We start from the raw sequence: 20,408 nt of genomic DNA, 5'->3' as shown, positions 1-20,408 counted from the left end.
CTGATTGTTTGGAGAGAGGTTACCTCCCACCCGATGACCTGTGCAATCATCCTGCAATCAAAATTGAAAATTAGCATCACATAGCGCTGTAATATGTGACAATTTCAAAAACACCTCTTAGGTTCATATAAAAAAAGTAACTTATTTGACCCCTTTTGGCGTGCTCTGTCTCTGTTCGGAGTACTCAGTGTCTTACTTTGTTGTTTGTTTAGATGCGTAGTCGTGAGGCGAGACTTTGGGACAGCAGGAAGCTGACCTCTTCGCTCGGCTCTGTTTCGCTCGGCACTTCCAGTGGGTGAGTACAGCATCAGTTTGTGTCCATAACTGACTCACACAGCCATGACACTGACCTTCTCACTTTTAAGTGTTTGTCTGTGAGTGAGAGTTTACGAGGTCATGTGTTGCAGTACAACGGTGTATCTGTGTGTGCATATCATGTAGGTGGGCATATTAGTGTGTAGCTGGCACATATGCAATGATATATGGCCAGACAGGCATGTGGACCTCCCAGAGTTTTTACACTGTTCCTCCACATTCTTGCTGTTTCCGGGAATGTCGCAGACAGATTCGTGTACTGTCTCAGTGGAGCAAAGCGTGTGCACATGTGTGCTGAGCGTCGCTCTCTCTACGACTGCTGCAAAAGGGTCAGGAAGCAGCAGCAGACACACTGACACTTCCTCCCTCAGCTCGCTGCTTGTCATTTCTCCAGCCGCTCAGTTTATTTTCCCAAACACGGCTGCCGAGGACCGGAGGACAGCAGGAGCGTGGCTGGGCTCCAGAGGGGAGACAAGGGGAATAGAAGGATGGAGGAAGAAAGAGAAAAGAGGAGGTGGGAGTGAGGATTCCTTTGTTAGATTGAGCTCATGCATTGTAGTGTTGTTATGAACAGGCTGGCCTTCCAAGTCATTCCACTCATAAAGTGACTGGACTTTGTCGGGTCATGCTGTAGTCTGTGGTGGATGAAGTAAATTTATTATCATTATTATTACTGCAAAAAGCATTTTTCTTGCCATATGTGAAATGGCCACGGCAGGACAGATTCAACATTTGTTCTTCTGGCACTGCTATTCAGACTGGGTGTCCACGTGTGGCTGCACCAGAAAGTGTGAAGCTTTATGGCCTAGTTTTTTATTAGACAAAACACTACCAGAGGGAAGCGGTCTCTGTGGAATGTCATAGTTTTTGTTTTCTTCCAGTGAATGAGAGGAGTTAATACAGCAAGGTCCCTAAGTACCAGCCTCTGCTCTCCCTCCCTCTGCCCTCGTGCTCGCCACTCGTCTCCATTTCCTCTATTTCCTCTTTCATTTGATTGAGACAGATAGTTGCATGTCTGAGTGCCTCTTCGCAATCATCCCATTGTTTGGTGCCTGTGCACTTTTCTTGGAATTAGGGGATACGTGATGCCACAGATGCCAGTGTTTACTTCCTGTTACCAAAACTGGTAATTTGTTTTGTGAGATCCATGATACAAGTCATACAAGTCAAGTCAAGCTCACCCAAAAAACCAGAAAACCAGAACAACTCAAAGATAATGGACAAACAGCGTGAGGACGGTCACTAATCTGAGGACAAGCTGTTAAGCCTTCCGACTCTCATCTTACTCAGCCAGTGTCTGTTTTTTTTTTTTATGAGCCTCCCTTCACCCCCCCCCCCCCCTTTTTTTTTAAACTGACAGAGAAACGGCTCATCTTACATTTATTAAATTCATTAGATTTAATTTGAGACAAGCCTTTTGGTTTCCTGGTTTTTGATAGTAGTTCAGTTTTAATGCTGTGATTTTTCCATTGGACCTAATTGCAAGGTTTGGAGCTGTCCCATCCGCAGTATTTTGGATGTCCTGTATTAAATCACTTCAATCATGCTATCATATGCCGAGATGTGTGTCAGAGAGCTTTTACTCGCAAGGCCACATCCCTTCCAGATGTCTGTACACCAGCACTGATATAAAAGAAACAGACATTTAACCGAGAGACGAGACCTCATCATTTACTGCTTTTCAATATTGCCGTCTCACTCTTACACAGCTTAAAAAATGATATACAGTTTTTTCTCGTGCCTTTTTTCCCCTCAAAATACTCTGTTATTACTAGAAGATAACTGTTTGTACAGCCAAGTTTCCAGAAAAGAGTGGCACTGAAAAAAATGTATAAGGATAACAAAGAAACCACAACTGCACCCACACAATTGCCAAACATTAGTATCGGGTTGTGCGCCTATTAGTGAAACTTCGTGTTTATTAACTTCTCATGCCAGCTTATCCCCATTTTTCTCTTGATATTTTTCACAACCTTCACTCTTATTTTTTTAAATGTATTTTTAACTACGGCCCTTGCCGGACTTTTGACCCAAGCTGCCGTTACAGGCCGAGTCTCCATTGTATTTGGTTATTCTCTGCAGTGGGATACATCAGTGTCAAAAACAAACAATGCTTCAGGAGTCAAATTGAGGGGAAAATGCAGTGATTACTTTCTATTCAGCCATATCCATGTAAGCACTAGCCAACCTCTTTATCAAACTAAACTACTAGATGTAGTCTGCAATCAGTATTTACTGATAATAGAAAGTGCTGGCTGGTTTCTACTTAATGGCCAAGGTCAAAATGTTGCTGACTGCCTATTTGTCTCACTGTCTTTTTTTTTAACCTGTGTCTTATTTTGTAAGTAGTGGAAAAAGATTTTTGTTCTCATTTCAGACACTGTGTCCATGTCTGTGTAATATTTTTAGCACGAGTGCTTAAATTAAACATCAATCAGCCTGTTCCCGACAGGAACAAACTGTCTTTAACCTCCTTTCCCCCCTCTACTTCTTTTTGTTTTAACTGAGCATTGCATTAGTGTTTTACCAAGCAGCTATGGCAAAGACAAAATGCACTAATCAAAAGGGGATATTGTCTTAATTTTTCTCTGCACCTAATAGATTGAAAACAAGTGACCAAGGAAACTCAAAGTCAAACATCCATAGAAGGGCACTTCCTCCTTGTCGTTTTAAGCCTGAGGTGCATATAAAGATGGATTTGTTCATGTTTTCCTGCCTGTTTTTAATTAAATCAGCTGCGGTAAACATGGTGTGTAATTGAAGCAGTGAGCTGGCTTGTATCAGGTTAGCTTTGCTTGTAGACAGCATTCAGTAGAACTGTTTTCTTTGGACTGTCACAACATAAAGAGGCCCAGGATCATGAGCCAGTAAAATAGAGTTGTGGGTGGAATATAATTTGGATGGAGAATAATGGGCTGGAAATGTTTATTTTTTGGTCGGGGTTGAAATGGAGAATGAAAAAAGTGAGGGGTGATGAGTCTGAGAGGAGCATTTTGAACTATGTTAAGGTGGCTATTACTGCAAGCCTGTTTTCCATGCAAGCTGTAGAGCTGCACAACGAGGAACTGTGCGGGTCTGTGTGCACTGCTCTCTCCCTCATATTCTTCCCCCTATAAACCAGAATTATAATAATGAGTTTAATTGGGTCTTTAAGCCAGCTGCAATCAGTGAACTTTATAGCTGGGCACGATTGCTACCAGCTTGTTGTGTAAATGCTTGAGACGTCACGATAATTATGCATCCTCCCCCCACTTCAGCAGCTAAACATACTTTGACCACACTTACACAGCCGCCTCTCGCTGATGTTTGCTTGCATACTAGCTTGTAATCGGGTCTAAAGATGACAGTCAGTTCTCCAGGGGTTACTCGGTTAGCATTCAGCTTGACAGAACTGCAGTCTCAAGAGAATTTCAGGCTGTGACCTCCTCTAACTGTTCTCGGTCCCTATCAGTGTTACCCTCCTCTCCTAATGGACACAAACACCATACATTTGCATGCATGCTCATTTAGACCTTCTGTTATTTTGGTGTCTCTTAATGTCTGGCTAGAGGCTGATTTAAGTAGATCACTGTGACCTGCCTGTTGATTGGGAAGGACATATGTTTGCCCCTGGAGAGCCAGCCTCACTGCTTTTACAACCAGTCACAGGTTATACTAAGGACTTGCCCTCTGAGGCAAGCGCTGCTGACAGACTGTGCTGTTAACTGATGGAGAGAGGCTTTTGTTGTGGATGATAGGAGTACTCCTAGTGCGCTGCCTGTACTCTTGCGCTCCTTATTGACTGTGTGGGCCGTGCCTGAGCGCAGGGCCCAGTCAGTAGGTGTATAATTGAGCCAAATTCCCTTTAATCAGATAGATTGAGAAGAGGCCTGGGCCCCATAAGAGAACGAGCCTTTTATACAGAACAGTCACTCCTTTCTCTTGCAGCGGCCCGGGCTCTCCAAAATCAGTCCCAGATGATGGCTTTCCTGTGGGTATTAGGTGCAGCTGCAGGGCCGTTTACCAAACCAGAGCGAAAAAAAATACCACTAAATGTTTGAATGATAGTCTGACCTTTCTCTGTTCTAGGAGTTCACCTTCTAAGAAAAAAAAAAATAGAGCTTTGTTGTTTGGGTCCAGCTCAAACACAACTGTTTGAGGTGCAGGAAAAGGCAAAACTACAGTCTTCTTCAGGTGATCTGCAGGGTCAAGGCTCACCAGTACGGCTGTGGGGGATGGTATAGGGTAAAGATGTGGCCGCACGCGCTCGGTCAGCATTCTGACAGTTGAAACATGGCATCTGAAATCTGTTAGCCATTTAGGGTTTCAGTTTGTGATTAAGTGGAGAAGGAGTTTGACCAGAAGAAGAGGATGAAAAAGGAGGAGGGAGCTTTGAAATCCCCTCTTTTCTTTTCTTTTTTTTGGTGAATATATCATTACTCTATGAACCTTTATTGGCTGCATGTGTAAGTTCATATGCTAATCCTAAACTTCTTTTGCTCTTAGTTTGAGAAATTCCCCCTTGTGATTAACTCAAAGACGGAAAAAAAAGGTCTACCGTCAGCTGTTATCCTTCAACGAATCTTTATCCTTACCTGACCGCCTCCGAGACCTTCTGTCTATTACTATCTGTACCCCTTACTCATCTACCTCTCCATTACGGATAGATGAAATGGAAACGGAGAGCCGGGTTTTTGAAGGTGCTCGTGTCTGGGCTTCTAATTTAGTATTTTTTCTTTTTAGAGCCAGACCTAATGGAGCTGCTCAGAAGCGGTAAAAGCAGATGGAAATATGTGAAGCGTTTGGCGGGGGATATTTAATATAATTCACAGAGGGTTTTTGATTTCATCCCGCAGGTATGTGCTCAGCACTCCAGGGATCAGAAGGACCCTTTTGTGTGAACTCACCACAGAAGGAAAAATAAAAAGTCTCTCACTCCCACCTTAGGCTGCCTCCTTTCACCCTCTTTCCCTCCTGTTTTCTTTCATGTACCTTTGTATTTCTTTAGTTTCTTTTATACTTTACATTAATGGTATGGAAATGGAGATTACTAGTCGCAGGAAGTCACTCTGCATTAAATTGCACTTGAGGACGTCCTAATGTTGTTAAGGTATTTAAACAAATGGTTTGGTACTAGAAGGCTGAAGCCTCCCCCCAATTTGTCTCAGTTATGAGGCTCGAGACCGTGTCAGACTTCACTTTCAAACCTTAACAAAAGCAGCAGCAGAGTTGCACTTGCAGCTGTGGGTATTGTTTTTCTCCAGCATCTGGAAAATTGTCTTTCTTTTCCCTTTATTGGAAATGCACTCACAATAACAGTTAGGATCTTTGCTGCTCACACTGCTCAGGATTATTTTAGCACTTGTTTCTTTGCTCTGTGGGTTAGATATCCAGTAGCTGAGGAATAAATACACTGCTAGTATCAATGAAGGGAACTGTAATAATTTGATGGAGATCTTCTAAACTTAAGCAGCTAGTTCTATATGTATCGTTTTTCCTTCCTTTTCTTTTACCTGTGTTTTACTTATTTCCTTTACTGTGCTCTTTTTTTTTTTAAACCCGATTTGTCTACCATCTGTTAATGCCTTTGAAATTTGTATTCTAGTTTAACCCCCTCTTTTTGGACCCAAGTGCCTTTCAACAAATCCATGTGTTTTCTAAGACTCGTGATTGCGCCTTTCACGAGACTCAAGAACCGTCGTGCGGTACAGAGCTCCCGTTTTTAAAATCATGCCTTGGTTCTGGACGCCAGTCACCTCCTGGATAAATGCCACCTCTCTCTGCTGTGGTAAGAAGACCAATCTGAGTGAAGGAGAGAAGTGTGTTTCTCATTAGTACATGGTTTCCTCTGCCTCGCACCCTGCCCACACCCACCCTGCAGGCTGGCCTCTAACTCCTGCCTCTGAGACTGGAGCCTGTCATTGTGCGCCTAATAGTCTTGCAAAAAAGAACAGAGGTAAGAAGGGAATGACAGACAGCTCAGGATATGGATGAACAAAGACATGCAGGAGTTGAGTCATGGCCGCGTAATTTATATGTTATGTGCGTTCTTCTACATGCACAGGAGAGATGAAAATAGATAAACTTACACAGCCTGAGAAAAGAGCAGAATAAAATTTGTGGTACTTCTTATCTTTAGTTTAGTTAAAAGCTGATGAAGCATCTAACACAATCCATAAATTTTGTATAAATTTTAATAAAGTGTCACCTTTCAGCATTAATTCAAAGCGGTTTACGTCCATGGTAGTGAGTCTTCCTTTATAATTCTCACAATATAGTTGGCTGGGCTAAATATAAAAGCAACAAAGAACCAAAAAATGTTTGTCCTCCATTGAGCTGTTTTGTCCAATAAGGTTCCTTGTGGCTGAGCAGATCAGACGTTTTTGTACAAATCTGAACTCGTCTGAAGCTGAAACTTGTCAACTAAACACTACAGTCATTGTTTTATTAATTTCAGCCAACGAAAATGTGTCAACCAAATACTGGAAGCCAGATATGATAGCCAACAGTGATGCCACAGCTGATCTCATAATATCTGAAATGGTGATGTTTCCCATGTGTAAATAGTCTGTATACTCTCTGCACAGCCATCAGCCACATCTGGACCTTCAAAAAAACCAGCCCAACTTTCCTTCCTTATTTTTAAAGCCTGTTTAAGCGAGCAGACTTTTCCTTTAATTTAATAGCGAGAGCAGGCTAGGTGGATTGTCTCCTCATTGTATTCTCTTTTATGGTCAGGTTTCCATGATAGAAACCAGCAATCTGCATCCTGCCATTGGCAGGTCTGCTGCCTAAGAGGAGAACTCACAGAAAACAGAAGGAAATTCAATAAAAAAAAAAATTTCCCTCTGTTTCTCGAGTTTTCTCAACGCTCTCTGATTGGCTGGTGGCAGGTGGGCCACATGTGCTTCTGGCTGATATCTCTCCCCATGTGGGCCCTATTTGTCTGCCCACAGCATGGAAACATGTCAGTGTCAGCGAGGCAGGAGTAATATGCCATGCATAGTTTAATAGGAAAAGTGCTGAAGCCTGCTGCTGCTCACTGACTATTTGTGTGCGCAGTCTCATCTTTTAATTGTGTTTATTCACAGAGTCAGCCATGCATACATAAATGATGTGTACATGTATGCACATGTTACTGAGTAGTAGGTGGACAACAGAGAGGAAAATAGCGGCGAAGGGTCTGAACTCCATCGCTGCCTGTCAGATTTCACTCGTCTCTATGGAAATGTTATGACAACAAAGCTGCTCTGCACCTGCGTGGCCCCTTTGTTTTCCTGTTCAGAGTTGTGTGTCTGCATCTGGGCAAGTGCACTTGGCCTAAGAAGATTAAAAAAAAAAAAAAAAACCCGTCAAGATGTAATTGGTGGTGGGAGAGCGGAGGAGGTGGTGGTGGCCAGGAAATAATTTCACCATTGTGCAAAGCATACTGGAGGAACTGATGAAGAAAAGGTGGAGGACCCTCAGGGTCTGTGCACTCTTGAAGAAACCTCTGTGGACTTCCCTGCTTTAACACTGACTGAGAGTCCTCTGTATGAGGCCAGCTAACATTATTTCAGGAAGGTCAATTAGTCAGCCGGCTATTGTATGCATGCTTTGTGTTAGACCGCAGAGGGAGAGGACTAAAAGGCTGGGGACTAGTGGGAGGTAGAGTCTTGTTTTGTGCCTTTGTTCTCCTTTTTTTTAACAAAAAAATAAAAACTAAAAAATAAAACATTTTCCCTTTGGAAACAAAGGATGGTAAGAAAAGTGGACTTTATCTTAATTGTTGGATTTGTAGCTATTTTTAATTTACAGAATGCTCAAACAGCTAGTTTAAAATGGTAATCAGCTATTTTAATTGAACACCTACTGAATAATTGTGGAAACTGCTGAAATCATTGTTGCAAGCAACCAGACCTACATGGATGATTGTTACAGTGTGGTTTGCTTGCTTTGAGTCTGTAGAGTTCCTCATCCGTGTCATCCATTCAATCTCGTCTGTGTGCTGGGACACAGGGTGCTTGCTGTAATGGGGGTTCTGTTACTCTTCAAGTTTACAGTGCTTTGCATGCATGCATGCATGTTTGTGTTGCACAGGTGTCTCTCACAGCAGCCCAACCATGAGATGGAGGGGCTGCATTCCTACTGGGAAGCTGGACTGGGCAGCCAAAAACACACGTGTGGATTCACAAGCGATGTGACTTGCTGTCGTACACATTCACAGGTCTAGACGTGTCGGCCATTTCTTTGCCTTTTTCATTGCACGCAGACCTTTTCCAAACAGCATTCATGATCACTCAGCAGGTTTTGACAGGTGGAGTGACATAAACGTAATCTTCCATGCCTTTCTTCTGCTATACGTTCATGCACTATTTGGCCTTTTTTGGTCAAAGTTAAAACAGCATGTATTGCACTTCTTCATTTTCTGTCTTTGTTTTATGTTTTTACTGCAGTTTAATTCAGACCAGTCACTACAACATGACTGCAGTGATGACCCTAATGTGCTGTCTCTTATAGACATACAGTGTTGTGGAGAAGTATTTGCCCCCTTACCTGAGTAGGCGTATTTGTCACATTTAAATGTTACAGATCGTCAAAGAGTTTTAAATTATAATTTTGTTTATTAAGGGGAGAAGATGTCCAAACCTACCTAAATTCAGACACATTGGTGCGTTTTTAAGCATGAACGGTCTGCTTAAGGTCATCCCAAAGCATAACAATTGGATCTAAGTCTGGATTTGGACTAAATCACTTCAAAACCTTCTTTTTTTTTTGTTTTAGCCATTCAGAGGTGGACTTGCTGGTGTTTTTCAGATCATGCTCCCAAGTTGTCTTGAGCTTCAGGGCATTGACTGATAGCCTTACTTTCTCCTTCAGGATTTTCTGGTAGAGAACAGAATTCATGGTTCCATCAATGAGAAAGTCATCCAAGTCCTGAAGCAAAAAAACAGCCCCAGACCATCACACTACCACCACCATGTTTGACTGTTGGTGTGATATCCTTTTTATAAAATTAGCTGTTGAAATGTTAGTTTTATGCCAGATGTAACGAGTTTTGAACTTTCCAAAACTTAGACATTTGTCTCATCAGTCCATCAAATACTTTCTCCAAATTCTCAGGGATCATAACAATATTTTTGGCAAATGTGAGACGAGCATTTGTTTTCTATTCTATGGTCAGCTGTGGTTTTCTCCTGTCCCATGGATGCCATTTTTGCTCAGTCTCTTTCTTATTGTTGACCTCTACTAAGGGAAGCGAGGCCTGCAGTTCTTTAGATATTGTTCTGGATTCTTTTGTGACCTCCCGGAAAGGTTCACCACTATTCCATTTTCTCTATTTGTGGATAAATGCTTTAACCGTCATTCGCTGGACTATTAAAGCTTCAGAAATGGCTTTGTAACCATTTCCAGGCTGATAGACGTCAATGACCTTTTTTGTTTGTTTCAACTGTAGTAGTGTGTTGCTTTTTGAGATATTTTAGCTTACTTCACTTTGTGTGATAAATTCTGTTTATTAAATAATTTCTTAGTTAAGGTAGTTAAAGTAATCAGACCTAGGTCTGGCTAATAAACTTGAACTAAGCTTTCCAAAAGGTCAATCATAGTTGATTCATGATTTAACAACTTGCAAGTTTGGATAGTGTTTTAACGCTATCTTCAACTTTCGTCTTTTATTTTCTGTCTCTTTAATCTCCAGGAAATCGTTCATGTAATGTGTTTATCAGCTGAAAGTCATTTTATAGCTGCAGTGCCCTCACAGTTTTGTACCCAAATGTTTACTGTATCCTGCTGTTTTTTCGTTTCCACTGGTTTTCTTAGTGTGACAGCTGGGTAGATTGGCTCTTGGAGTGATAGTAAAAGAGCAAATTCATTACAAAGCACGTTAGATAAAAACATTTGACCAAAAGACCAGCTTTTATAAAGAAGGAGGCCCCATTATTGGAAAAACTTTTAGGGGCTGCTTGTTCTTTAGTGTCCATAGGGACAAAACTCGGGAGCTGCTGGGCCTTTCAGTCTAACCTACTTGGTTGGTGTTCCAGGGGAAGAAACCTTTCATTAGCACTGGACTGAAAAAAACAGACGGTTGATGGACAAATGGCGAGAGACATATATACACATACACACACTACTGAGGTGACTTGTATTATTCTTAACTGTTCTCCACACATCCTGGCCATCATGGTCCACCCACGGTCCACTGCTGATGTGAAGCTGTGGGGATCCACAGCTGTGAGCTGACAGGCTGTGCACTGTCTTCAGTCATCTGCACGCTAACTACTGTGCAAACTAACCACAGCGCTTACAGTGCTCCTAGCCATGTCTTCTAAACTTTTCTGCACATTTACAAATAACAGCAAACATTTGTCAGTTGCACTTGTTTTAAACTGAGGTTTTTGATTGAGATATCTTATAAATGATACTCCTGCTATGCTGAGTTTTTGTTTCTGGAAAAGTTTATACTTCCTTCTTACTTGCAGTAGTATCTTTCTTCTGTCTGCCTGAAGGGGATTGCTAATGGACAATATGCTGGAAGGCAGGCTTAATAGCCGTTCTACGAAAAAATAGAAAAAACAGCTTGAGGAAGCTCAAATCCTTACTGGCGCCTCACCTGTACACACCCGGCCAGTCAGTGTGTAAAATGTAACTGACTATAACTGGGAATCGAGTTGACTGAAAAATATTCGTCAGATTCTGCATCTCTCAATTCTGCTTTTACCGTGGGGACAGGAAGTCTCAAATATTCTTAGATGACCTGACAAGTATTTTCAAATTTCCTAGCGCCTTAAAGGTCAGTCCTTCTTATTCTGCCAAAGCTTTATCATCTATGATCAACACTTGATTTCTTAGAAAAACGGAGTCACTATTTAGTCCTCAAATTCCTCTACCTAGTGTTTCAAGGCACATCTGAAACAAAGATTTATGGCACACTAGATCTAGGGTCATTTTAACTTAACTTGTGTATCTGTACACCGCCGCTTGTGTATCCCAGACCTGGCATGTTTGTGTTATTAACATGCACTCTCTCTTTTAAATAAATAAATGAAAGAAATAGAAAAAACAGAGAGAGAAAAGAAAAAAAAACATGCACACTGACTGCTGAGATGGAGTTGGCATTGCCTGCTCTGCTCCAAACCTTTAGTGGGTTTGTTTAAATTATATCCCTTACGAGGGAAAATATGTAGTGGTTGAACTAGAGGACCCCCCCTTCTTCCAGATTTCTGTCTGCTGTCGTTTACTTTTTTCAGTAGCACACCATCCGTCTTCCAGACCCTCTTCAAAGTCTTCTGGTCTTTCGCTTCATGGCTTCCTCTTGCTCGCAGTATTCAACTCATACTTTTATGAAGTTGTTCCCCTCTTTGGTCTCATCATATTCATATAGTCCTGATTTGTCCATCCATTGCCTCTCACTTCTCTATCTCAACTCTCTGGTTTTATGTCTCTAAAGCTGCCTTCCCTCAATCCTTGCCCTCCCCTCTCATCCTCCCCACAGTTATGCTATTTTCTACTGTGCGTGGTTGATACATTTAGCTTGTGGTTGTTCGGGAAGTAATGGCTATAATGGCTACATCAATTGCCGGGGGGGGGGGGGGCTCTGCTGCATTGCTACCTTCCCTTAGCCACAGCGGAGTCTCTGCAGACTGATGCAGACTTTCCACTAGGGTGAACCCATCGACTTGGGGTGCCTACTGGGGCTCGCTGCCGCCACTGACACGCCCCCAGGCCACAGCCCGGGCTGGCAGGCACCCACAGAGGCACGCGGCGTCAGCCTGCCTAGCGGACGTTCTTGTTTGTGTTTGTCTTGTGTGGTGGTGAGTTTCTCACTGTGCTGCAGTGACCGTAGCACCACCCAGCTGCCTCATACCAGGATATGTCCCTGCACACCCTGGTCAGGCCCTGTGGGCCGTAAGTAGCCTTTTCCTACTCGAACTACACAGAGGTTGACTGTAACTCTTGGTACACATCCTGAAGTAATGAATGGCTCTACTCAAGACACGATACTGGTGGTTTTTATGTTTTTACTCATTTACACCCTGCCTTAAGCCATTTTTATTTTCTTGGGCTCCCTTTCTTCTTTGGCTTACATAGCACCGTAATACTAGAGTCACGGTAGGAGAAACAGAGGTTGGAGTCCACAACAAAACCATGAACAGTGAACTTAACGTCTTGTTGCCTTTTGAAATGGTTGCTTCACAGATGGAAACCTGGTCTGTGACACTCCACAGTTAGTTGCCATCAGTTGCTGTTTTATTGTTACAAAAAGGTGCATCAGAGACGAGTTGGGCTCATCGACACAGACCGACTCTGTTAATCTGTCTGTTTAGAAATTAGATGGCAATTGTTTGCAGGTTTTTACCAATCTGTCTGAGAGTGATTGTATTCAGACTCAGCTGCTGTTTGACTTTTACTCTACTATGACTGAATTTGATCTGTCTTTGATTTACCTCATTTTGGGGAATTTCCACTGGGTATTGTTGATGTTCATATAGGAATAACCTGCTATATTTTATACTGATTGTATTTTGAACTTAAAATAATCACAATCAGTGTTGTGTTATGTCTGTCATCAGTTAGCACGGACTACCGTCTCAATAAATATGTTTAATATGAATGCCACCAGTTTTCCCAGTTTTATTTAATCTGTAAAAATTGCAGAAAAGAAAAATCAGTAAGTATAAACAGGCTTGTAACATCATAACTCCAGATATATAAAATGATGTCTTTGTGTGTGTTTATCCTTGTTAAATCCAGAGTATTTAGGATATATTAACTTCTAATTGCCAGATAATAGTCTGCAAAATGCCTCATCCTGCTCTGCTATTCCTTCACCATGTCACTGCTAATCAGCTCTCTGACACCTGTGACTGTCCAGACCCCTGCTGCAGACAGAATTAGCAGATCAACATTTTTGAGTGTAATGACCCACTCTGATTTACCCCCCTTAATCTGAGTGTTGTTAGTCATTTAGAACAAACAGGTGTTTGTTGCATGGAAGCTGATGAACCATGCAAGGGTCAGAGTTCAGTGGCCTCCACCCTGTAGTGACAGGATCATTTGGGATAGCCATTATGTTCTGCCAGTGAGTGTTTGTGTTTGGCCTGGAAGTGGATGCGTGTTTGGAGCAGATGGAATTAGTGTGACTAATATGGATTACTGAAATCGGCCTTTGCACCAGAAAACATTAGGGCGGAACACTCCGCATGGTAAGATCATACACATGCGCATGCAGTTTGAGCTGTAATTGTTTAATAAATTTCTAAGTGATCACCAGAATAAAAGCATTGAATGAATGTATGGTTATATGTGGTTTTTAGTCTAAAGTGATTTGAGTGGTTAGTAAGTATGCCACACTGTTCCAGTCCACCCTAACCAGCATCCTTGAAAACAATATGTTCAGAGAGCTTTTGTGTAATATTTCCAAAATTCTTTATGAAATGTTAAAAAAATTACTTGCTTCATTTAATCCACTTAACATTTAGGGAGGGACTCCATAATTCAAGAGCTACATACTTTAAGTCATTGTGTCTGACACAGAAACGGTGAGTGCTTATAGTGTTGAAAAGGATTACAGCACATAATGTGTGAACGTCGTCACCCTCCATATATGTTTAAACACACACATATTTCTGAAATAACTTTAATCTGTCGGTAATTACTTATACCAAACATTCGAATGCCAGTCATTATTTTCCCTTAATGAACTTAAACTTTTCTTTTCACTCCCTTGTGCGGATGATATGCCCACCCACATTTCAGCATAGCTCGGCTCAGTTTGAGATTACACAGGAGCTTCAGCTACAAACAATGTGGAATCTGCAGATGTGTATACATAGCACGGCTGTGATGCAAGTAAAGTTTGAAAGTTACACAGGATGTGTACACAGCAGCTTTTGATGAATGTCTGCTGGTGTCACAAGGTTATATATCAGTGACTCGAATGCTTGACCCCAAGGCTTTTGGAGATTTTGATGCCTGTCGCCGTGCTTCTCTTTGTCATTGTGTTTTTATAGTGCAGGTATTGATATGAATATTAAATGTTAAGATAAATGTTTATGCATATCTGGGAACTGATGATATGAGCGGGGGGGGCAGTAGAAGATGTTTTGCAAGTCACACCACACACTGTTTGCACTCCAAAACCAAAACAACACATCACAAACAATTGTTAAATTACTATTTCAGCCTCATCTGATGTTTCAGTCTTTTTTGTTTGTACGATATGTTTCTTATACTCAGTCAGTGAAGCTGTACTTATCTCGTGAAACACACAAGTAAATTTTTTTTAAATCACCACTGCAGATTTGGCCAAACAGGCAGAAGATCCTCTCCCACTGGTGACCCCCACTTTCACCACAATGCATTTTTTGCCTCCTTTTTGTGACTAAATGAGAGTTTCAGTAACTTTGTGCGATCTTAGAAACAAGAGTCTCTTTGCAATATGTGAATCTTATCTTGAGAGATTGAACACTGATTTTTCTTCTTCTTTTCTTTTCTTTTTTTTGCCTTTTTGTGGTTGTTTGTAATACTCACTCTACTCTCAGTTTAAGAGCTAAGTGCTTTGTAAGAGTATTAACAGCACAACAGACAGTTCAACTAAATAAATAACCAAGAGGGCCATTTAATGTCACTCGCTTTGTCAGATTTGAGCTGTCAGTGTTGAGGCACTGGAGTTTTGGACTATGCTGGCTCTGTGAACATCTGTGGTTAGACCTTCATCATTTTTCATCACAGCTTTTCTTAAAAGGGGCATGTGAGGTTAGTAACCTTACTAAGGTCCAGCTTGAGAACTCGTGCTATTAATTAATTAGAGCTTAGTGCCATGATGGTTATAGCTAGTTATATTTTTAACAAAGGGAGGCCCAAAAAACTGTTTCCTTGCATGAGTTTCATCTACAGTAATTGAATTTAGTGTTTAAAACTATTTAAGACCTCCTACACCCTTTTCACCCTCTATGACCTCCTCACCATCTGCTACAACCTCATCTCATTAATACCATATTACTCATTTGCTTATGTTTTTGTAAATAAATAAAATCTCCCCAGCCTCCATCCCTCCATTCCTTTCAAATGAGAACCACACTTGGGTTGCTTTCCAAGGGTGATAGGCGGTACTTTTTAGGTGCTCCCTGCTGGCTGTTGGGCACAGAGAAACACACATGCACACACTCAACACCTCCACAACTTCAGCTTCTCAGACCCCGCATCAGTCGATTTCCAAAGACGGATAAATTTATCAGTTCTTGTGGCCTTGCTTGGACTTAGCCAGAAACAGCAGACCCCCTCCCCTCGCATTTCATCAGTGCTCCACCTCTTTAATTTCCTCTAATTCTTTCCATCCTCTGCTTTTTATATTGCAGCACTCGTTGGCTCATCACTCCTCATTTCTGGTTTTCTCATTTCTGTTTAGATTTTTCTTCGAGTCTTTAGACACCTTGCTAGCTTGTGAAAAACCACACAGAAATCTTGTCTGCCAAACGCCAGAGCAACGTAAAATGCCTGAATGAAGCAATAATGAAGAAAATTAATAAAGGAAAAGTTTATTTCATTTCACACTTGTCACAACAACTTGAATAGTTGAGTTGAGAACGTTTCGATTGAACAGCAGCACCAGCAGCTGCTTGCTATTGTTTGGGGAACATAGATTTTTCCCTCTTTTATGCTCACGTGACTGAGATCTGAGGTCAAATGAACATGTGAATGTGAAAAAGTACTATTCTTTCCATAAGTTATGAATTAAATTAAGAGTTAAAATGCTTGCAGCCCTAGGGTATTGCTTTATGTAAATCCATATTTAAATCAATGTAGAGCCCCCATTTGCCTCTGTTGTACATTAACTGCCAGCTTGCATTGTCCATCCACTGTAGAAATGATATAGAGGATCAGTGAGCGCTCTCCTGCGAGGGTGAGACGATGACTGAAAGAGACACAAATGCATGCCTTGCATGGACAGAAATATCTGTACTCGGGAAATCAGGCTGCCATTTGTTTTTATTTCTAATAATTCACCGAACTGCACGTGAAATGAATCACATGTGTGCCTGCTGATGTATTTTGCCAAGAACTAACCAAAGTCAAATTCTTCCTTTGCTTTCTTTCCCTGTTTTTCTTTCTTTCTGACTTTCCCTTCTTTCTCTCCTTGTTGCTTTTTTATTTTTTTGGTCAGAGCAGCAGCTAGGCCATCTGCTGGAACAGGCATACAGTAGTATGGCATGAGAGAAACCAGTGGCACACCAGCCTTCATCTGTTATTAGTACTTTTCAGGAAGATTTAGAGGAGGGAAATGTGGAATGTGAGGCAGGAGAAGAAGCGTGCAGAGAGCCAAAAAACTAGAGCTGGAGAACCTGGATCCAAAAAACAAAGTGGTCGTGTGTTTTCCCTGCTCAGCTTTTCTTTTCCCCCTTTGCTCTTTTACTCTCTTCTGCCACAATTTTATTTTGTACCACACACCAACATCACAAGGAACGAAATACAGCTCAGCAATACTACGAATCTCTCTCCTCTGATAAGGAAAAAACACAGTTTGTGTGTGCTGATGAGCAGAGGTGGGACCAAGTCATTGTTTTGCAAGTCTCAAGTAAGTCTCAAGTCTTTATCCTCAAGTCTCAAGTCAAGTCTCAAGTAATGTCAGGCAAGTCAGAGTCGAGTCTCAAGTCACTGGTGTAAAAGTCCGAGTCAAGTCACAAGTCTGAAACTTTGAATTTCAAGTCCTTTCGAGTCTTTAAAAAAAACAAAACGAAAAAAATAATGTTGCAGTTATGCTAAATGTAAATATTAGACCATGTAATTTTAAAATCTGTGTTTTTCTCAACACATGACAAAATAGTGAACTTAGAAAATATACACAAATTGTGAAATTGCACCTCTTTAAAATGCAGCTCAATTAAACCTAGCTCCAAGAATAATTTTCACCGACAGTTCTGAGATAAGCTGCATGTTATTCTTGGATGCGGTTGTAGGACCGGCTTTAAAATCGCATGACAAAAATATCATACACATTAAAAAAACTGTATCACCAACGTAGCCTGGAAAACATTTGCTAGTTAGATGAAGTCAGCTATCTCATCTTAGCATATTTATATGCATATTTATAATCATACGGTTCTTGGAGTGAGTGCATACACTCATGAAGTTTAGTAACTTCAGGTCACTGCAACAAGCCCAGGTACAGTTTACCGACGGATGGGTGCAGGACCTTGAAATGCACCTTGTAGAACGAAAGACCATCGTACGTATCATAAGTTTACCAGTCTCACAAATCGTCATCATAAATACACATTCCTTAACCGTTTATTAATAGGACCTTTGAGCTCAACGGTAATTAATTAGTAGTGGAAATAATTTCTGGTACCCATCACAGAAATGTAGCAGTGACAACAATATTGTATGCTGTAATCGTACTGGGCAATTAGTGATACAAAAAACCTGTTTTATCCTGTGAATAAAAGTATATGTTTTTGTCAATGTACCATAATAACAGAAGCGAAACGCAATATTGTGTCAGGACAATTCACTATTTATGCACAATAAATAAAGGAGCATAGCGCGACCATTTCTGTTCAGCGCCAGACTTGCTTGTAACCTATATCACTAATTATGTTATGAAAATGAGGTATTAACTACTAAAAAACACTGACCTTCGTGTAAATGCTTGGAGCAGACTAACCTGTGAGCTGGAGTGTTCTGGGACGTTATATTTGGTCTTTGAATGGCTGCAATCCAGGCCATCCGTCGTGTCTTTGTTACTTCGGAAACATGGCTTGAACAATTTCTCTTCAACGACATAATCCGATAACAACCGATCTCTTTACCCGTCGGCTTCCTGTGGCTGTCATGCGACCGGCTATTGCAGTTAATAATACAACAGCTTCTTGACATTTTTGTGTTTCTTTTTATTGCTGTATAACTGATTTTAATTGAAAGCCTGCGTGCGCTAGTACCGCTTGCCACGAGTTCCCAGAATCCTTTGCGGTTCTACCCGAGAATGACGTCACATTTTCAATCTCTATATAATATGCATGTTAAATTTTATATTTGGGGTAAAATATCAAGTCTTTTCAAGTAAACAGGTTCAAGTCCAATTCAAGTCCCAAGTCATTGGTGTAAAAGTCCAAGTCAAGTCACAAGTCTGAGAACATTTTTTCAAGTCAAGTCTAAAGTCATAAAATTAATGACTCGAGTCTGACTCGAGTCCAAGTCATGTGACTCGAGTCCACACCTCTGCTGATGAGCATTACTAAAGCAGTAACCTTTGCACCAGTATAGATGTTCTTATACTGAAGATATCAGTCATCTATTTATCTGCTTTTTCTTTGCTGGTTATAATAGGCTGAATGCTTCATCTTATGATTTTTGTCAATAATTTCATTTCCTCAACTGCTGACTGTAAATAATCTAGACTGATGTCCGAGAGATGGTTGGAGGTTACTGGGAGGTCAGATGTGTCGTGTGGGCAGTGGGGATATTTGGAAAATTGAAAACTGAGCGGCAGAGAGAGGGGAGAGAAACGACCGAAAAGGTCAATTGAATTAAAGATTGTAAAGTGCCGAGGGAAGGCAAATGCTGCCTGCAGCCACATGACCCCGTGCTCCAACACTCTGTCATTGGCTGCCTCTTCTTAACCCTGAATGTGGAAACTAATTAGAAAGAAAAAATAGGGAATGCGGGGAAAAGAAAGGCCAAGAAAAGGAATAGAAGAGGGAAAAAAGATAACTTTATGTAGATTTGTGTGTGTGTGTGTGTGTGTGTGTGTGTGTGTGTGTGTGTGTGTTTGTGTGTGTGTGTGTGTGAGTCTCTTGAAATTACAAAACTACAGTAGGGACCACTGAGCAGGGTGGGCTGAGTGAGTGTCAAAACTGGCTCTTGTCCAGGAACCAGATTTCCTTTAAAGCCAGGGGGAAAAAAGAGGAACTGTTCTACAGTAGGAAAGGAGAGAACCCACACACAGAAACTTCCTTTGTTCCACCTCTTCCTATTTACTTACATATCCAATTCTCAAACCTTGAGTCACTGCAGCTTGCACATATACAGTAATAATTATTTGTACAAAAGACGGTAAGTCCCTTTACACCTTAAAAAAAAGTGTGTCTATAGCAGTTTGGATAAATATTGAGAACCTCAAAAAAACATGGTGGCTAAAACTGCTTTAAAAGGACAAAAAACAGTTAAAACCCACTAACCTCTAGGTTCCTGCATTATTTCCTCTGTTTTTTTTCACCAGGAAGTTTGTGCCATCTGAGCAAATTGATATAATAGTGCCTGCATGACAGGAGTGGTGCTGTTTTATGTGTTTGTGTTGTTAGCGTGGGACCAACCGCTCACAGCTATGGGCCAGTTTGCTTTTGTTTGTGGGTGTGGGGGTGTGTGCTTGCATCCTGCATCAATCCCCATACCAACATCCTACCTATAAAACACATGGGTGGGCAGTTCTGTTTATTGTACGGGTTAGCAAACAACGCTTACTTATTTAGTGAGTCAGTCATAATGGTTAAATCCATTTATTACCTTCCTCTGCCTGTTTTCAATCATAATCTTTATTTCCATTTTGCCTTCAGCACACTGCTGGCAAGGAAGAATTACAAGACCTCTCGTGCACTGAAAGACGACATTAAACAGTTATAAACGTTTGTTTTGGGTAGTGGATTATGGCTGGATTCAGCAGACAGAATTCAATAGTTTGTAGAAGGGGTTGCACGGTCAATGTTTTTCCACTTACTATCCGATACAGATACCCTGGTTTGAGATATCTGCCAGTACTCGGTACCAATCCGATAATGGTGTCATATGAATAGGCTATAATTCTCATTATGAAGAAGAGAATGGGAATCATTGTTTTATGTTCAAGGAAACATCAGGCTCAGCTTAAAGATTACCTTGCAAGATAAAATGTAGGCAAGCAAAAACCTTAGAACATACCTTAAAGATAAAGAATGAAAAGAAACTAAATCTATTAAGTTAAAAAAAACAGGATTCACCTTATTACCCAATCTAGTTTTTAACCCAAAACAAATGCTCTACCAAAGACATAACAGAGAGAGCTTCTTCAAACGTCTGACCTTGAAGTCAGTTTATCTCTAAATGGTAAATGGACTCAGAGTTCAGTATCTTGTTCAACGACGCTTTGACATGTAGACTAG

General features: G+C 41.1%; 1 protein-coding gene across 1 annotated transcript in view; it reads left to right on the top strand.

Annotated features, from left to right (window-relative positions):
- Positions 1-20,408, top strand: part of coro7 (coronin 7) — a 107,866-nt gene that overhangs the window by 35,101 nt on the left and 52,357 nt on the right. The window contains exon 9 of the mRNA XM_085454243.1: positions 213-295. Within this exon, the coding sequence (XP_085310369.1) occupies positions 213-295 (83 nt within the window). The remainder of the gene's footprint in view (positions 1-212; positions 296-20,408) is intronic.

Source organism: Copadichromis virginalis, linkage group LG4 (assembly GCF_057382275.1).
Source record: "Copadichromis virginalis isolate Kocher_CV1m ecotype Utaka linkage group LG4, C_Virginalis_male_GT1.1, whole genome shotgun sequence".
Taxonomy (NCBI): domain Eukaryota; kingdom Metazoa; phylum Chordata; class Actinopteri; order Cichliformes; family Cichlidae; genus Copadichromis; species Copadichromis virginalis.
This window is presented reverse-complemented; position numbering and strand designations above follow the sequence as displayed.